We start from the raw sequence: 11792 nt of genomic DNA, 5'->3' as shown, positions 1-11792 counted from the left end.
AAAGTTTTTGGTTGATGTTGAAACCTCTCTAGAAGTTTGGTAATTGTAATCACCATACCTGAACTTTCTAACATGGTTGCAAGTAGACCTCCTTTGTTAGAATTTTCTATAAAAGGTACAAAAATGTCCAAAATACCCAAGTAGTTACTTTTGACCAAAATATTTATTATTCTAAATTTTCTCTTCATATAAATCATTAGCCTAAAGGCCCAAACCCTTCCAATATCTTCTTTGAAATTGATTTATTTTCTAAATTTTCCCTTCACATCAATCGCTCAAATGTGATAATGCAACTTTAAATTCTCTATTTATTTTTGTTTATAAAGTTAGTATTGTTTTTTTTTTTTTGGTTATAGAAACCAGTCACAGTAGTAATTGCATGGATATTTTAGATATTTTTGTGTCTCCTTTTAAAAGATTCTAACATAAAGGGTCTACTTGCAACTTTACCAAAAAGTTCAGGAAAGATGATTGCAATTATCAAACTTACTTAAGAAAAGTTTCAGCAATTTAACCTAAGAACAATCCTTAAAATTTGGAAATCTCTCAGAGGTTAGTCAAACATGCAATCAATGCGTATCGGGAACATATGATTTTTCTCTTGTTTTTCTACTATAATAAAATGGAATCATGGAGGTCATAGTAGTAATTTCAAAACACATGTATTGAAAGAAAACCTGACGGAGTCCCCTAGAGAGAAAGAAGCTTTCTTCCAACCCATACTGCCTCTTGTTCACCTGAAACTCGGAAGTAATCTAAACCCCTGATTCCAAATTTGCCTCATCCATTTTAAAGCAGAAGTTGTCGCAATCGAAAGCACTCCCTAGCTCAAGAACCCATTCAAGCTTCCTTCTACCTCATTTCGAGTTGTTGGAAAACTCCCGTCAAGGCACATATGAAAGGTAAGTCTTTTTTTAGTTTTTTCTGGGTTGCTTGAGGTTTTAAAATGTTGGAGAACCATTGCTTGCAATTTTTTCTTGATTGAGAGTAGAGGTAGAGAAGTGAGGGTCTTAGGGAAATCAGTACCTAAGACCTAATAATATTACCTCAAAATCAGTATTAGGAGGAGTTGAATGTTAGACAGTTTTGTATGCCCTTAGCTTCAATCAAAATTGATGTACTTTATGAGTTTATTGTAAATGAATAAAAGTGCATATTTGATTCATGTTCCCTTTGTATGTTTCTGTGTAATACCCTTAAATTGGACACTAATTGAGACTCGTGTTAGTTTAGAAAGTTCACAGCTAGTGGGTCGGTCTGGGGAGACCTATCTTGACAAGACTGACACTGTGGTGCCATCAAGTCGGTTGAGGTGGCTTGTCTCAGCTACCGGGGTGAGACCCCAGGCACATACAGTGTGGGATTAATTGAATATTTGAACTGGACCAGATTTCCAGTATTGCCCTAGACCTTGGATATTGATGGGCAAAACTGAAAAGTTACACCCGACCCCTAGACTCAATTATGATACTGCACTAGGTGTCGGATCGGGGTGTCTTTGATGTACCAATCAGTGAGATCCTTAGCAGGGGTCAAAACCTGGGTATGTTGGGACAATCCGAGAATTCATCTGAGTGGGTGATCATAGTGACAGGATCAACCCCTTTGTTGGACAAAGGTAATGATCGGGGATGCGCTCTCACTGTTGGAAACCAAAACTGTTGGCAGCCGATTTCAACCGTTGAGATTTGTTTTGCAAAGTATATTTTATATGAGATATAAAAGTATATATATTATGGTTTCTAAAATGTTTGCAAAAGGTTTTAATTCCTGGGATCCATATAAGTGGAGAGTGCAACACTATTCCTTGCAGCCGAGGGAGAGGTCCTCTCTTGTCGGGCAATGTATGATCATTAAGGGCTGAGAGGTTAAGTGTAAGACCATTGAGGATAATACCTGATGGGCTAATCTTGCATCTGCCCACAGTCCCTGGGTGTTACAAGGTGGCTTGGCCCAGGGACCACTTAGGGTAAGTGTTAGGCCCATAGAGCCCATTTGATGGGTTTCAGGGGGTGCACTGTCTTTAACAGTGTATTCGACCAGGCTTTGTAACAAAGGCTGGGCTGAACCCATGTGGCTGATGTGTAGATCAATGCTTGGGTCCCACGCCATACAAGGAAGCCCAACTGGGCAACAGTTAGGAAGGTTGAGTGAGCACATAAGCTTAATGGGCCTAAAGCCCATTTCGAACTGGGCTATTTATTTAGTTAATTGAAGGGGCGAATTCTTAGATGGATTAGCAGACAGGATAGGGTCTTAATCCTATCCACTCAGAGAGTCCAGATCTGAATGTGATTCGGATCTAGAAACCTCCTAATGGGATTAGGATAAAGCTAATCTAATCTACAGATAAGATAAGGGTTTATCCTTATCACTAGAAGAGAAGGTTGATCCAAATATGATTTGGATAAGCACCTCCTAATGGGATTAGGAGTTGATCTTTTAAGTTAACAAAAAGAAGGAGGGGGCGGCAGCCTTGAGAGAGACCAACAAGAAACACATCAGATCCTCTTTAGTGCTGAAATCAAGAAGAGAGAATTCTGCAGCCTGTGAATACTCTCTTGCCGCCTCCCTGCTTTTGTCGCCCTGTTTGCCAGTTCGATCTCTAGATGTGGGAGAAGTCAAGATTGGATTTTGACATCAGTTCTTTGAGAAATGATTGAAAAGAAAGTTGTGCTCACGTTCCATTCTACTGTTTCTTGCGAAGGACAGAGTTCTTGGGGAAGAATACTGCTGATTCTGCTCCATCCTGCACTGCGCCATCTTCAGTGGGAGCAGTCTTTGGATCCTTCCTTGGGCGTGAATACCTTCGTTGGGAGTTATTACTTCTCCGTATCAGGTATTATTCTCTCACATTCCTTTTGGTTCAGATCTGGTTCAGTTTAAGGTTCAAGATTTATCCTTGAAAATATGATTTTCTAAATAGGGAATGTGATTCCGAGTTGAAGGGAGAAGAAGTTTTTTTGAAATTCGCCCCTTATTCCTCAATCTTTGGGCGTCTATGTGATGGATCTCTCATCTTTTCATTGAAAGCATGTTCCTCTAGATCTAAGAAACTCTTGTAACCATTTATGTTTTCTCTGAAAGAAACTAAGCCTCGACAACTCCCTTTTTGGACTGCAACAACAACTTGGAGAGAGGGGTGCCTAACACCTTCCCTCCCCCAATTCTTGGAACTCGAATCTTTTGGTTGTATGCCTTTCCCATGGAGGACAGAGTCACTATCAAAGACTTTAAATCAATATTTTCAAATTTGAAATGAAAGCCCATTTCATTTAAAAAATGGGCAGCGATTCCAAATCTTTTGAGCTAGCATGAGCTTCTTGGAGCTCACAATACCACTTGAACAACCTTTGGATGTTGCCTTTCCGGTCAATCACAAAAGCCAATGCAGCCCATCCAACTTGGACCTGATAGCCTTGTTGAAGAAGAGGAAGATAAGAAACAAAGATTTATGAGCGGAATTCTTCAAGCAAGCCTTGGGTGAAGAAGGATCCACCAAATTCATGGGATCAACCCATTAAAGATGGACCTCCATCTCTATGTTGAAGGCCCATCAATGGTGTCGCCATTCACCTACAAAACCAATCTTTCCTTTCTAAAGGAAAATCAAAACAAACTTTGATATTTGGAACCCTAGATTCAACAAGATTGTTGTTGTCTCTCTCTCTCTCTCCCTCCCTCCCCCCCTCTCTTCCCACCACCACCACCGCCGCCCTACAACATGCATAGTGGTGGTTCGGTACTTTGGTGAATAATAATAATACCTCTCTTAATTATTTTTATTAAACATTAATTATTTTTTATTGAATTTACTTGTGTTATTTAATAATTATTTTTATTAATTAGTAATTTTTAATTATTTCATTAATTTTTAAAAATTATTTTAATTTTTATTTGTATAAATTATTAATTATTTTAATATTTTTATAGTCATTAATTTTTTTAATTTTAATCGTTTCATTTATTAATTAGTAATTAGTAATTATTAATTATTAATTTTATTGTTATAATATTAATTTTACATTAAAAATTATTTTTATGAGATAATATAGATTGAATTCAATATTTTCAAATTGTATATTTTAAGGATAAAATTGTAAAATTAATAAATTTCAGATGGTAAAGATTAATTCAGTTGCGCGACAATTATCAGTTGCGCGTCGAGTTGCCATTTCCCACCCCTCCAACACCCCCTGAAAAATCTGAACACTCTCCCCTTCGACTCTGAGGAACATATTCTCTCTTTCGCTTTCTCTATTCCTCCCCTCCCAAAACCCTAGAAAAGGACCTCTTAAGGATTTCTCTTTGATGGAGCTCGCACACAGCACTCAGTGAGTGCATCATCTCGCCGGAGCCAAAACTGCCGTTCCGATCTCCGGTCAGTCATTCTTCTCTCTCAAACCTACTATCAAAATGATGCATAGAAACAAAGACCCAATTCAACGACCCTAACCACAACCACTCAAAACATGGAGTTCGAACCTCTGAACATGCCCAACGAGGTTATCGAATTCGACGTGATGGCTGGTGGCTCTGGCGAAGACGACGACACAGCCATCGCCGTTGACGTCGTACACCCCGACGACGATGACGATGACTACAACGACGACGACCTCGTCTCCGGGCGAGACCTCGCAGCAACCGTCGATTCCTTGGACCCGGTTCTGGAACCCTACGAGGGCATGGAATTCGAGTCGGAGGAGTCCGCCCGGATCTTCTATAACTCCTACGCCCGCCGCGTTGGTTTCAGCACCCGGGTCAGCGTCTACCACCGCTCCCGCCGCGATGGCGCCATTATTTGTCGTCAAGTCGTCTGCTCCCGGGAAGGTTTCCGCCGCTGCCGGGACGGCGACGACACTGAAGGTCGGTCATCGAAGCGGCAACGAGCGGTGACGAGGGTTGGTTGCAAGGCAATGATTACGGTGAAAAGACTTGATTCAGGCAAATGGGTAGTCTCCAAATTCTTCAGAGAGCACAATCACGAGCTGGTACCGCCCGATAAGGTGCATTGCCTCCGGTCGCATAGGCACGTATCGGGCCCCGCTCGGAGCCTCATTGATACCCTTCAGGCGGCCGGGATTGGCCCGAGTGGGGTCATGTCGGTGCTGATTAAGGAATCTGGTGGGATTAACAATGTCGGTTTTACTACAGTTGATTGCCGAAACTACATGAGTAGCAGCAGGCAGAGGTCCCTTGGGAGCGGGGGTCAACATGTGTTGGACTATCTAAAGCGAATGCAGGCGGAGAACCCTTCTTTCTTTTATGCAATTCAAGGAGATGAGCTATCGACGGGGAATATTTTCTGGGCTGATGCTAGTTCTAGGATGAATTATAGTTATTTTGGGGACACAGTGACATTCGATACGACTTACAGGACGAATCGGTATAGGGTCCCCTTTGCACCGTTTACTGGGTTGAACCATCATGGGCAGCCGGTGTTGTTTGGTTGTGCATTACTTCTCAACGAATCGGAATCGTCATTTGTTTGGCTCTTTGAGACTTGGCTTGCTGCTATGTCTGGGCGGCGGCCAATTTCGATTACAACTGACCATGATAGAGTCATAAGGGCAGCTGTTGGGCAGGTTTTCCCGGATGCCCGTCATCGGTTTTGCAAGTGGAACATATTTAGAGAAGCCCAGGAGAAATTGTCTCAGGTTAATCAATTACAACCTACTCTCGAAGCAGAGTTCCGAAAGTGTATCAATGCAACTGAAACGGTTGATGAGTTTGAGGCATGCTGGGAGTCGCTCATTCAGAGGTATGGTCTTGTGGGAAATGAATGGGTTCAGTCCATGTACAATGCCCGTCAGCAATGGGTACCTGTTTACTTGCGGGGCACCTTCTTTGGAGAGATGTCCATTACCCAGGGGAGTGATAGTGTAAACTCATACTTTGATGGGTTTGTTAATGCATCGACCACCATACAGGTTTTAATTAAGCAGTATGAGAAGGCCGTAGCAAGCCGTCATGAAAAAGAAGTAAAGGCAGATTACGATACAATTAACACTGCACCGGTTCTAAAGACACCCTCTCCTATGGAAAAACAAGCAGCAAACATTTACACAAGGAGAATATTCATGAAATTCCAAGAGGAATTGGTCGAAACTCTTGCTAATCCTGCAACTAAGATTGAGGACACTGGGACTGTCACCACATATAGAGTGGCAAAATTTGGGGAGGACCACAAGGCACACATTGTTAGGTTCAGTGTTTTTGAAAAGAAAGCTAACTGTAGTTGCCAGATGTTTGAGTTTTCTGGTATTATTTGTAGGCATATATTAGCAGTCTTCAGGGCGACAAATGTTCTTACACTTCCATCTCACTATGTCTTGAAACGGTGGACAAGAAATGCCAAGAGTGGTGTGGTTTTGGATGAGCGTGCTCTTGACATGCCAAGTAACTCTCGAGAGTCGGCAACAGTTAGGTACAACAACCTACGCCAGGAAGCCATCAAATATGTTGAAGAAGGGGCAAAATCTATACATATTTACAATGTGGCTATGGAGGCTTTACAAGAGGCTTCAAAGAAGGTTGCTGCTGCAAAAAAGCATGGTCATGGGGTCACACAGCTTGGAACCATGGTAAATGGAGGGAACCGGGAAATGCGTACTGGTGAAGGAAACTGTATGGGCCAGCCTCAATCCTACTCTCTGGTAAGTTCTTCGATAATAAGGCATTTTCTGTTTAAATTCTCTTAACAAGTATTATTGTCCATTATTCTTGCAGAATTATGCTATTTTTCTTCTGTTCCCTCTTTAATAAACGTGGTCTTCACTGTTTTTTGCTAAATTTCTGTCTTCTACATTTTAAAGCAAAACCAGTTCTGTTCTTATTAGGAAATTTTGAGTGGTTACACATAGGGAACTCCTCTCAATGGGAAAGGTGTCATCTTGAATTGTGAGCCCCACACTTTTTAGAGAAAGCAGTCCCAATTCTTTATTTGATTTTGAGAATCGTTTAGTAAACATCCAAGGATTGATTCCAGAGGCTCAGTTTGGAATGAGTACAAATGCAAAGATGTACAGTGCAAATACATACAAAATATAAGGTTTTGCACTCTATATATTTGCATTTGCACTCCTTCCAAACTGAGCCTTAGTGTAAAGTGACTACCTTGTACATTCCCTTTGTGTAGCCTCTAGTTGTACAGGGGATTTTTGCCTTTTGAAGATCAATACAATACAATAATTTACTTTTTTCAAGAAAAGGGAACTCCTCTCAATGGTTTCTTCCCTGATAATCTTCAACTATCTTCAGTATGTTGATATTGAACTCTACTACATTAATGTATTTTTGCATAGCAGAAGGGTTAGAGGTTCCCCCTTCCTACACAGACATGCACAGATACAAAGAAAATGGGAGCTAAAGAAAAGGGTAGCTGGAAGGGAACTATTACAAAGAAAAGGGGAGCTAAAGAATCTTAACTCCCCAGGGAAAGGATAAATCCCAAGCTGAAATAGAACAAAACAATTACAACTGAGCTCAGAACCCAGAAATCCTATTCACTCCTTGCCTAGTCAAACCATCAGCAAACGAGTTTGCACTTCTCTTAACCCAATTACACTGAACTTCTATATTCTTGGACAATCATTTGAATTTCCTCTTCTCATTACTGTAACTCCAGAGCTTAGAATTGTCTTCTTTCAACCAGTTCACTACCACCAGAATCTCCCTCTACAATCAGCTTCTTGACCATTAGTTCTTTAGCCCTTTGTACCCCTTCCAAGGCTGCTAACACCTCAGCCCTCAACGAATCCCCCACTCCAATTGAGCTAGAGAACATAATTGTTATATTACCATTCTCATCTCGTAAAACCCCCTAATACCTGAAGGCCCTGGATTCCCCATGCTACGACCATCAAAATTTAATTTGATAAATCCAGGAGGAGGAGGATTCCATGCAGTATTCAGGGTCTTCTTAGCCGAGACTCAACTTGCAATTTCTTTCCATTTCCTTAACATATCATCTGTTGAAAAATCTGTGAACTCATCCATTGTCTTCAACCAGTGTATTACCCTTATATGGATCACTTCCAACATATTTTCCAACCCTCTCTCCTTTTCTAAGAAAATCCTTGAATTCCTTTCTTCCCATATTGTCCAGCAAACAATAGCTCCCACACACCTCCACATGATCCTTGATCTTTTTGTTGGGCAGTTAACAAAGGAAGAGATAAACAAGCTTTGCACATTCGTTGGGGGAGTCCACTTGCCCCTAAACAAAGAAGCAAACCGTTCCCAAATATTTTTTACCAAAACACAGGATATTAATAAGTGGTAACCGGACTCACCAGCATCTCTACAGAGAATACACCAATGTGGAGATAAACAACTATTGGGTCTTTTTCTTTGAAGTAAGTCACCTGTGTTAATTTTTTCCAGAAAAGCTTCCCAACAGAAACTCCCAAACCTCGAAGGTATAGGTCGACACCACACATCCTTGACAGGGAATGACAAGCCAATAGGACTTTCCAGATGCAATAGGGCTTTAAAGAAGGAGGCACAAGTAAAGAATCTAGAAGGAGACAAGGTCCAAATCCTACTATCTGTTTTTGTCGGCTCCAAGAAAACCCCATCAAGAATGGACAGGAGATTAGATGTACAATTCAGTTCAAGTTCCACCCAAACCCAGAATTTGAATTTGAGGGAACAAGGAAAGTGGCAATTGGTTCATTTTTGAAGGTAGAGTTTGCAAAAAGGGCCGGAAATTGGTCTTTCAACGGATGATCCCCAATCCACACATGTTCCCAAAACTTAATTGAGTTACCCGAGTGCAAATCATACCTAATCCAAGGAGATAATAGAGGCAAAATAGCATGGATTGATTTCCATGGTGATGCTCTTGTTGCCATAGCCATAATCCCAGAGTCCCATCCATTCTTTGCAAGCCCGTGAATACTGCCAATTATCTTAGCCCACAACTTTTCCTTTTCCAATGAGAATTTCCACAACCATTTCCCTAGTAGAGTCAAGTTCCTCTTCCTAATATTCGCAATCCCTAAGCCTCCCTCTTGCTAACTTCTACACACCACCTTTCACCTAACCCTATGATCCTTTTTCTCCTCCCTAGGCTTCCACAAGAAATCTCTCATCAACTTTTCCAACTTGTCAGCTACCCCTGTAGGCACTTTAAAAACTGAAAGGTAATAAACGGGTAGGTTAGCTAAGGTAGCCCTAATTAGGGTGATTCTTCCTCCTAGAGATAAATAATTCTTCTTCCAAGATGCAAGTTTCTTTTCAAACCTCTCCACAATCGGAGTCCAAAAACTTCCTTTCTGAGGAATATCTCCAAGAGGAAGACCGAGGTAAGTTAGAGGCCAATTCGACACTTCAAATTCCAAAATGTTTGCACATGCAAAGATCTCACTTCCCCCCATATTCACACCCACCACACAACTTTTATCAAAGTTAACTTTTAGATTTGACATTTGCTCAAAAAGTTGTATAGTGTTTTCAAATTCCTATTCCAAGTCATGTCCCCTCCCTCACAGAAAAGAATCGTATCATCTGCGAACTGCAAGTGTGTGAGTGGTGTGTTCTCCTTGCCTACCCTCCACCCTTTGATTAAGCTCCTAGAATCTTCCCTAGAGATCAATCTCCCCAAGACTTCAGCAACCAAGGCGAACAAGAAAGGAGAAAGGGGGTTTCCTTGTCTTATTCCCCTCAATGCTGGGAAGAAGTCCACCACCGTTCCATTCACCAAAATAGAGTAATGGCAAGTCCTAATACATCCCAGCACCCACCTGCACCATCTATCCCCGAACCCAAAATTGATCATCACCTCCATAAAAAATGACCAATCTACCAAGTCATAGGTCTTTTCCAAATCTAACTTACAAACCACACCCTTTTTCCTTGATTTCTTGAGTCCTCCACACTCTCATTTGCTATAAGTATTTGATCAATTATCTGTCTAACTCTCACAAAAGCTCCTTGGTTATTTGACACAATGGTAGTGAGTACCTATCTAATTCTAATAGACAAGACCTTCGCAATGATCTTATACAAGCTATTAACTGAACTGATTGGTCTGTAGTCCCTTGGGTGTGTTGCTTCTCTCTTCTTGGGAACCAAAGCAATGAAAGTAGAATTCAACCCCAGATTGATCTCTCCTCTTCTGTGAAACTCATCAAAGACCATTATTAGCTCCTCTTTCAAAACCATCTGGGCCTAGACCATTATTAGCTCCTAACAGTCTTGATAAAATGCCATCGTAAAACCATCTGGGCCTAGTGCTTTTGATCTATCCTTAGAGAATATTGCCTCTCTGACTTCCTCCATTTCAAACTTCCTCTACAACCACTCCCTATCCCTTCCACTTAGATTTGGCCACTCCATCCCCTCAATCCACACTCTATTACTTAAAGGCTTCCTATAGATAGATTTAAAATGGTTTGCAAAGGCTCTAGCAATCTCACCATGATTAGAAATGATTGTCCCCTCCACTTCCAAGCTTGAGGTGAGATTTTTTCTTCTTCTCCAACTTGCCATAGCATGAAAAAATTTGGTATTCCTATCCCCCTCCTTCAACCATTTACACATTGACTTTTGCTTCCAACTAATTTCCTCCTTGAGCAATTCATCCTCCAATTGTTTTCGCAATTTCTACCTTTGTTCTTTGTCCTCCTGTGTAATACAACCCCTCCCTTCCTTCACATCCATGTCTTCTAGTTGTGCAATCACAGCTTGCTTCCTTTTTTCTAGTCTCCCAAATTCAAGTTTATTCCATTCCTTAATTTTGCCCTTCAAAAATTGTAACCTTCTATGGAACCTCATTCCACACTATTCTACCGAGGGGTCACTTTCTAACCACCCTTCCTTGATTTTATTAATGAAACCTGGGTGGTGTAACCACATATTTTCAAATCCGAACGGGGCAGGCCCTGTATTTTTCAATTCTTCCTCTCCAATCATAATCGGCCAATGATCTGAGGTTACCCTAGGAAGTGTCCTCGAGGTCAAATTACCCCAATTTTCCTCCCAATCTACTGAGAAGAGAAGCCTATCCAGCCTAGAACAAATGGGATTAACTTGTAGATTGGACCATGTGATGTTACTATGCACCATAGGAATCTCTTTAAGTTCAAACACCTCTACAAACTGGTTAAACTTCCTCATGCTTGTAGTCACCCTCTGCCTAGGATTATTTGTTTCTTCTGAAAACCTGGCTACATTAAAATCACCTCCTATACACCAAGGTCCTTCCCACAAACCCCTTATATCCCCCAATTCTTCCCATAGAACCCTCCTCTCTCTATAATCATTAGGCCCGTAAACATTTGTTAAAACCCACTCAAATCCATCCTCCACCTGCCTAAACTTCAAAGATACTGAAAATTGGCCTATCAGCTCTTCCAATCCTATGCAGACCTCATTCTTCCAAAGTGTAATTATACCCCCTGCAGACCCCCCAAGAAGGAGCAGTAACCCAACTGATCCCCCTAGCTCTCAAATACTCCTGGCCCATCTAGCATCAAATTCTGCTCTCTTAGACTCCTGTAACCTATATCTGGGTTTATCTTTTAATCACCTCTTTAATTACTGCTCTTTTCCTAGCACTTCCCAACCCTCTAACATTCCAACTGACAATTTTCATTATGCTCTCTTGTTTTCCTCCCCCAAACCCAATAGGTCATCACTTAACCCCCTTCCTTCTTTCCCTTTTGACACCCAAAATCTTGTCCCCTCCAACATTCCTTATCAGTCTTTCGGCCTTTCTCAGTTTCCTCTTCCTCACCTTACCTTCCTCCTTTTGCAAGAAAATCTTCGGATCATTTGGGTTTTTCAAG

The 11792-nt window shown here is 41.2% G+C and overlaps 1 protein-coding gene across 2 annotated transcripts in view; it reads left to right on the top strand.

Annotated features, from left to right (window-relative positions):
* The first annotated feature begins 4136 nt into the window (after nt 1-4136).
* The window catches only part of LOC148849599 (protein FAR1-RELATED SEQUENCE 5-like), a 28219-nt gene continuing 20563 nt past the window's right edge, over nt 4137-11792 (top strand). The window contains exons 1-2 of one of the 2 annotated variants that reach the window (XM_088951816.1): nt 4141-4381; nt 5155-6656. In XM_088951816.1, the coding sequence (XP_088807942.1) occupies nt 5172-6656 (1485 nt within the window). In that variant the 5' untranslated portion in view covers nt 4141-4381; nt 5155-5171. Of the gene's footprint in view, nt 6657-11792 lie in introns of both variants that reach the window. The other variant, XM_088951815.1, reaches the window with a different exon arrangement.

The sequence above is a fragment of the Nelumbo lutea genome, chromosome 6, assembly GCF_056320005.1.
Source record: "Nelumbo lutea isolate HS-2025 chromosome 6, American lotus-T2T, whole genome shotgun sequence".
Taxonomy (NCBI): Eukaryota; Viridiplantae; Streptophyta; class Magnoliopsida; order Proteales; family Nelumbonaceae; genus Nelumbo; species Nelumbo lutea.
Note: the sequence above shows the minus strand (reverse complement) of the source record. Positions and strands in the feature narration are given on the sequence as shown.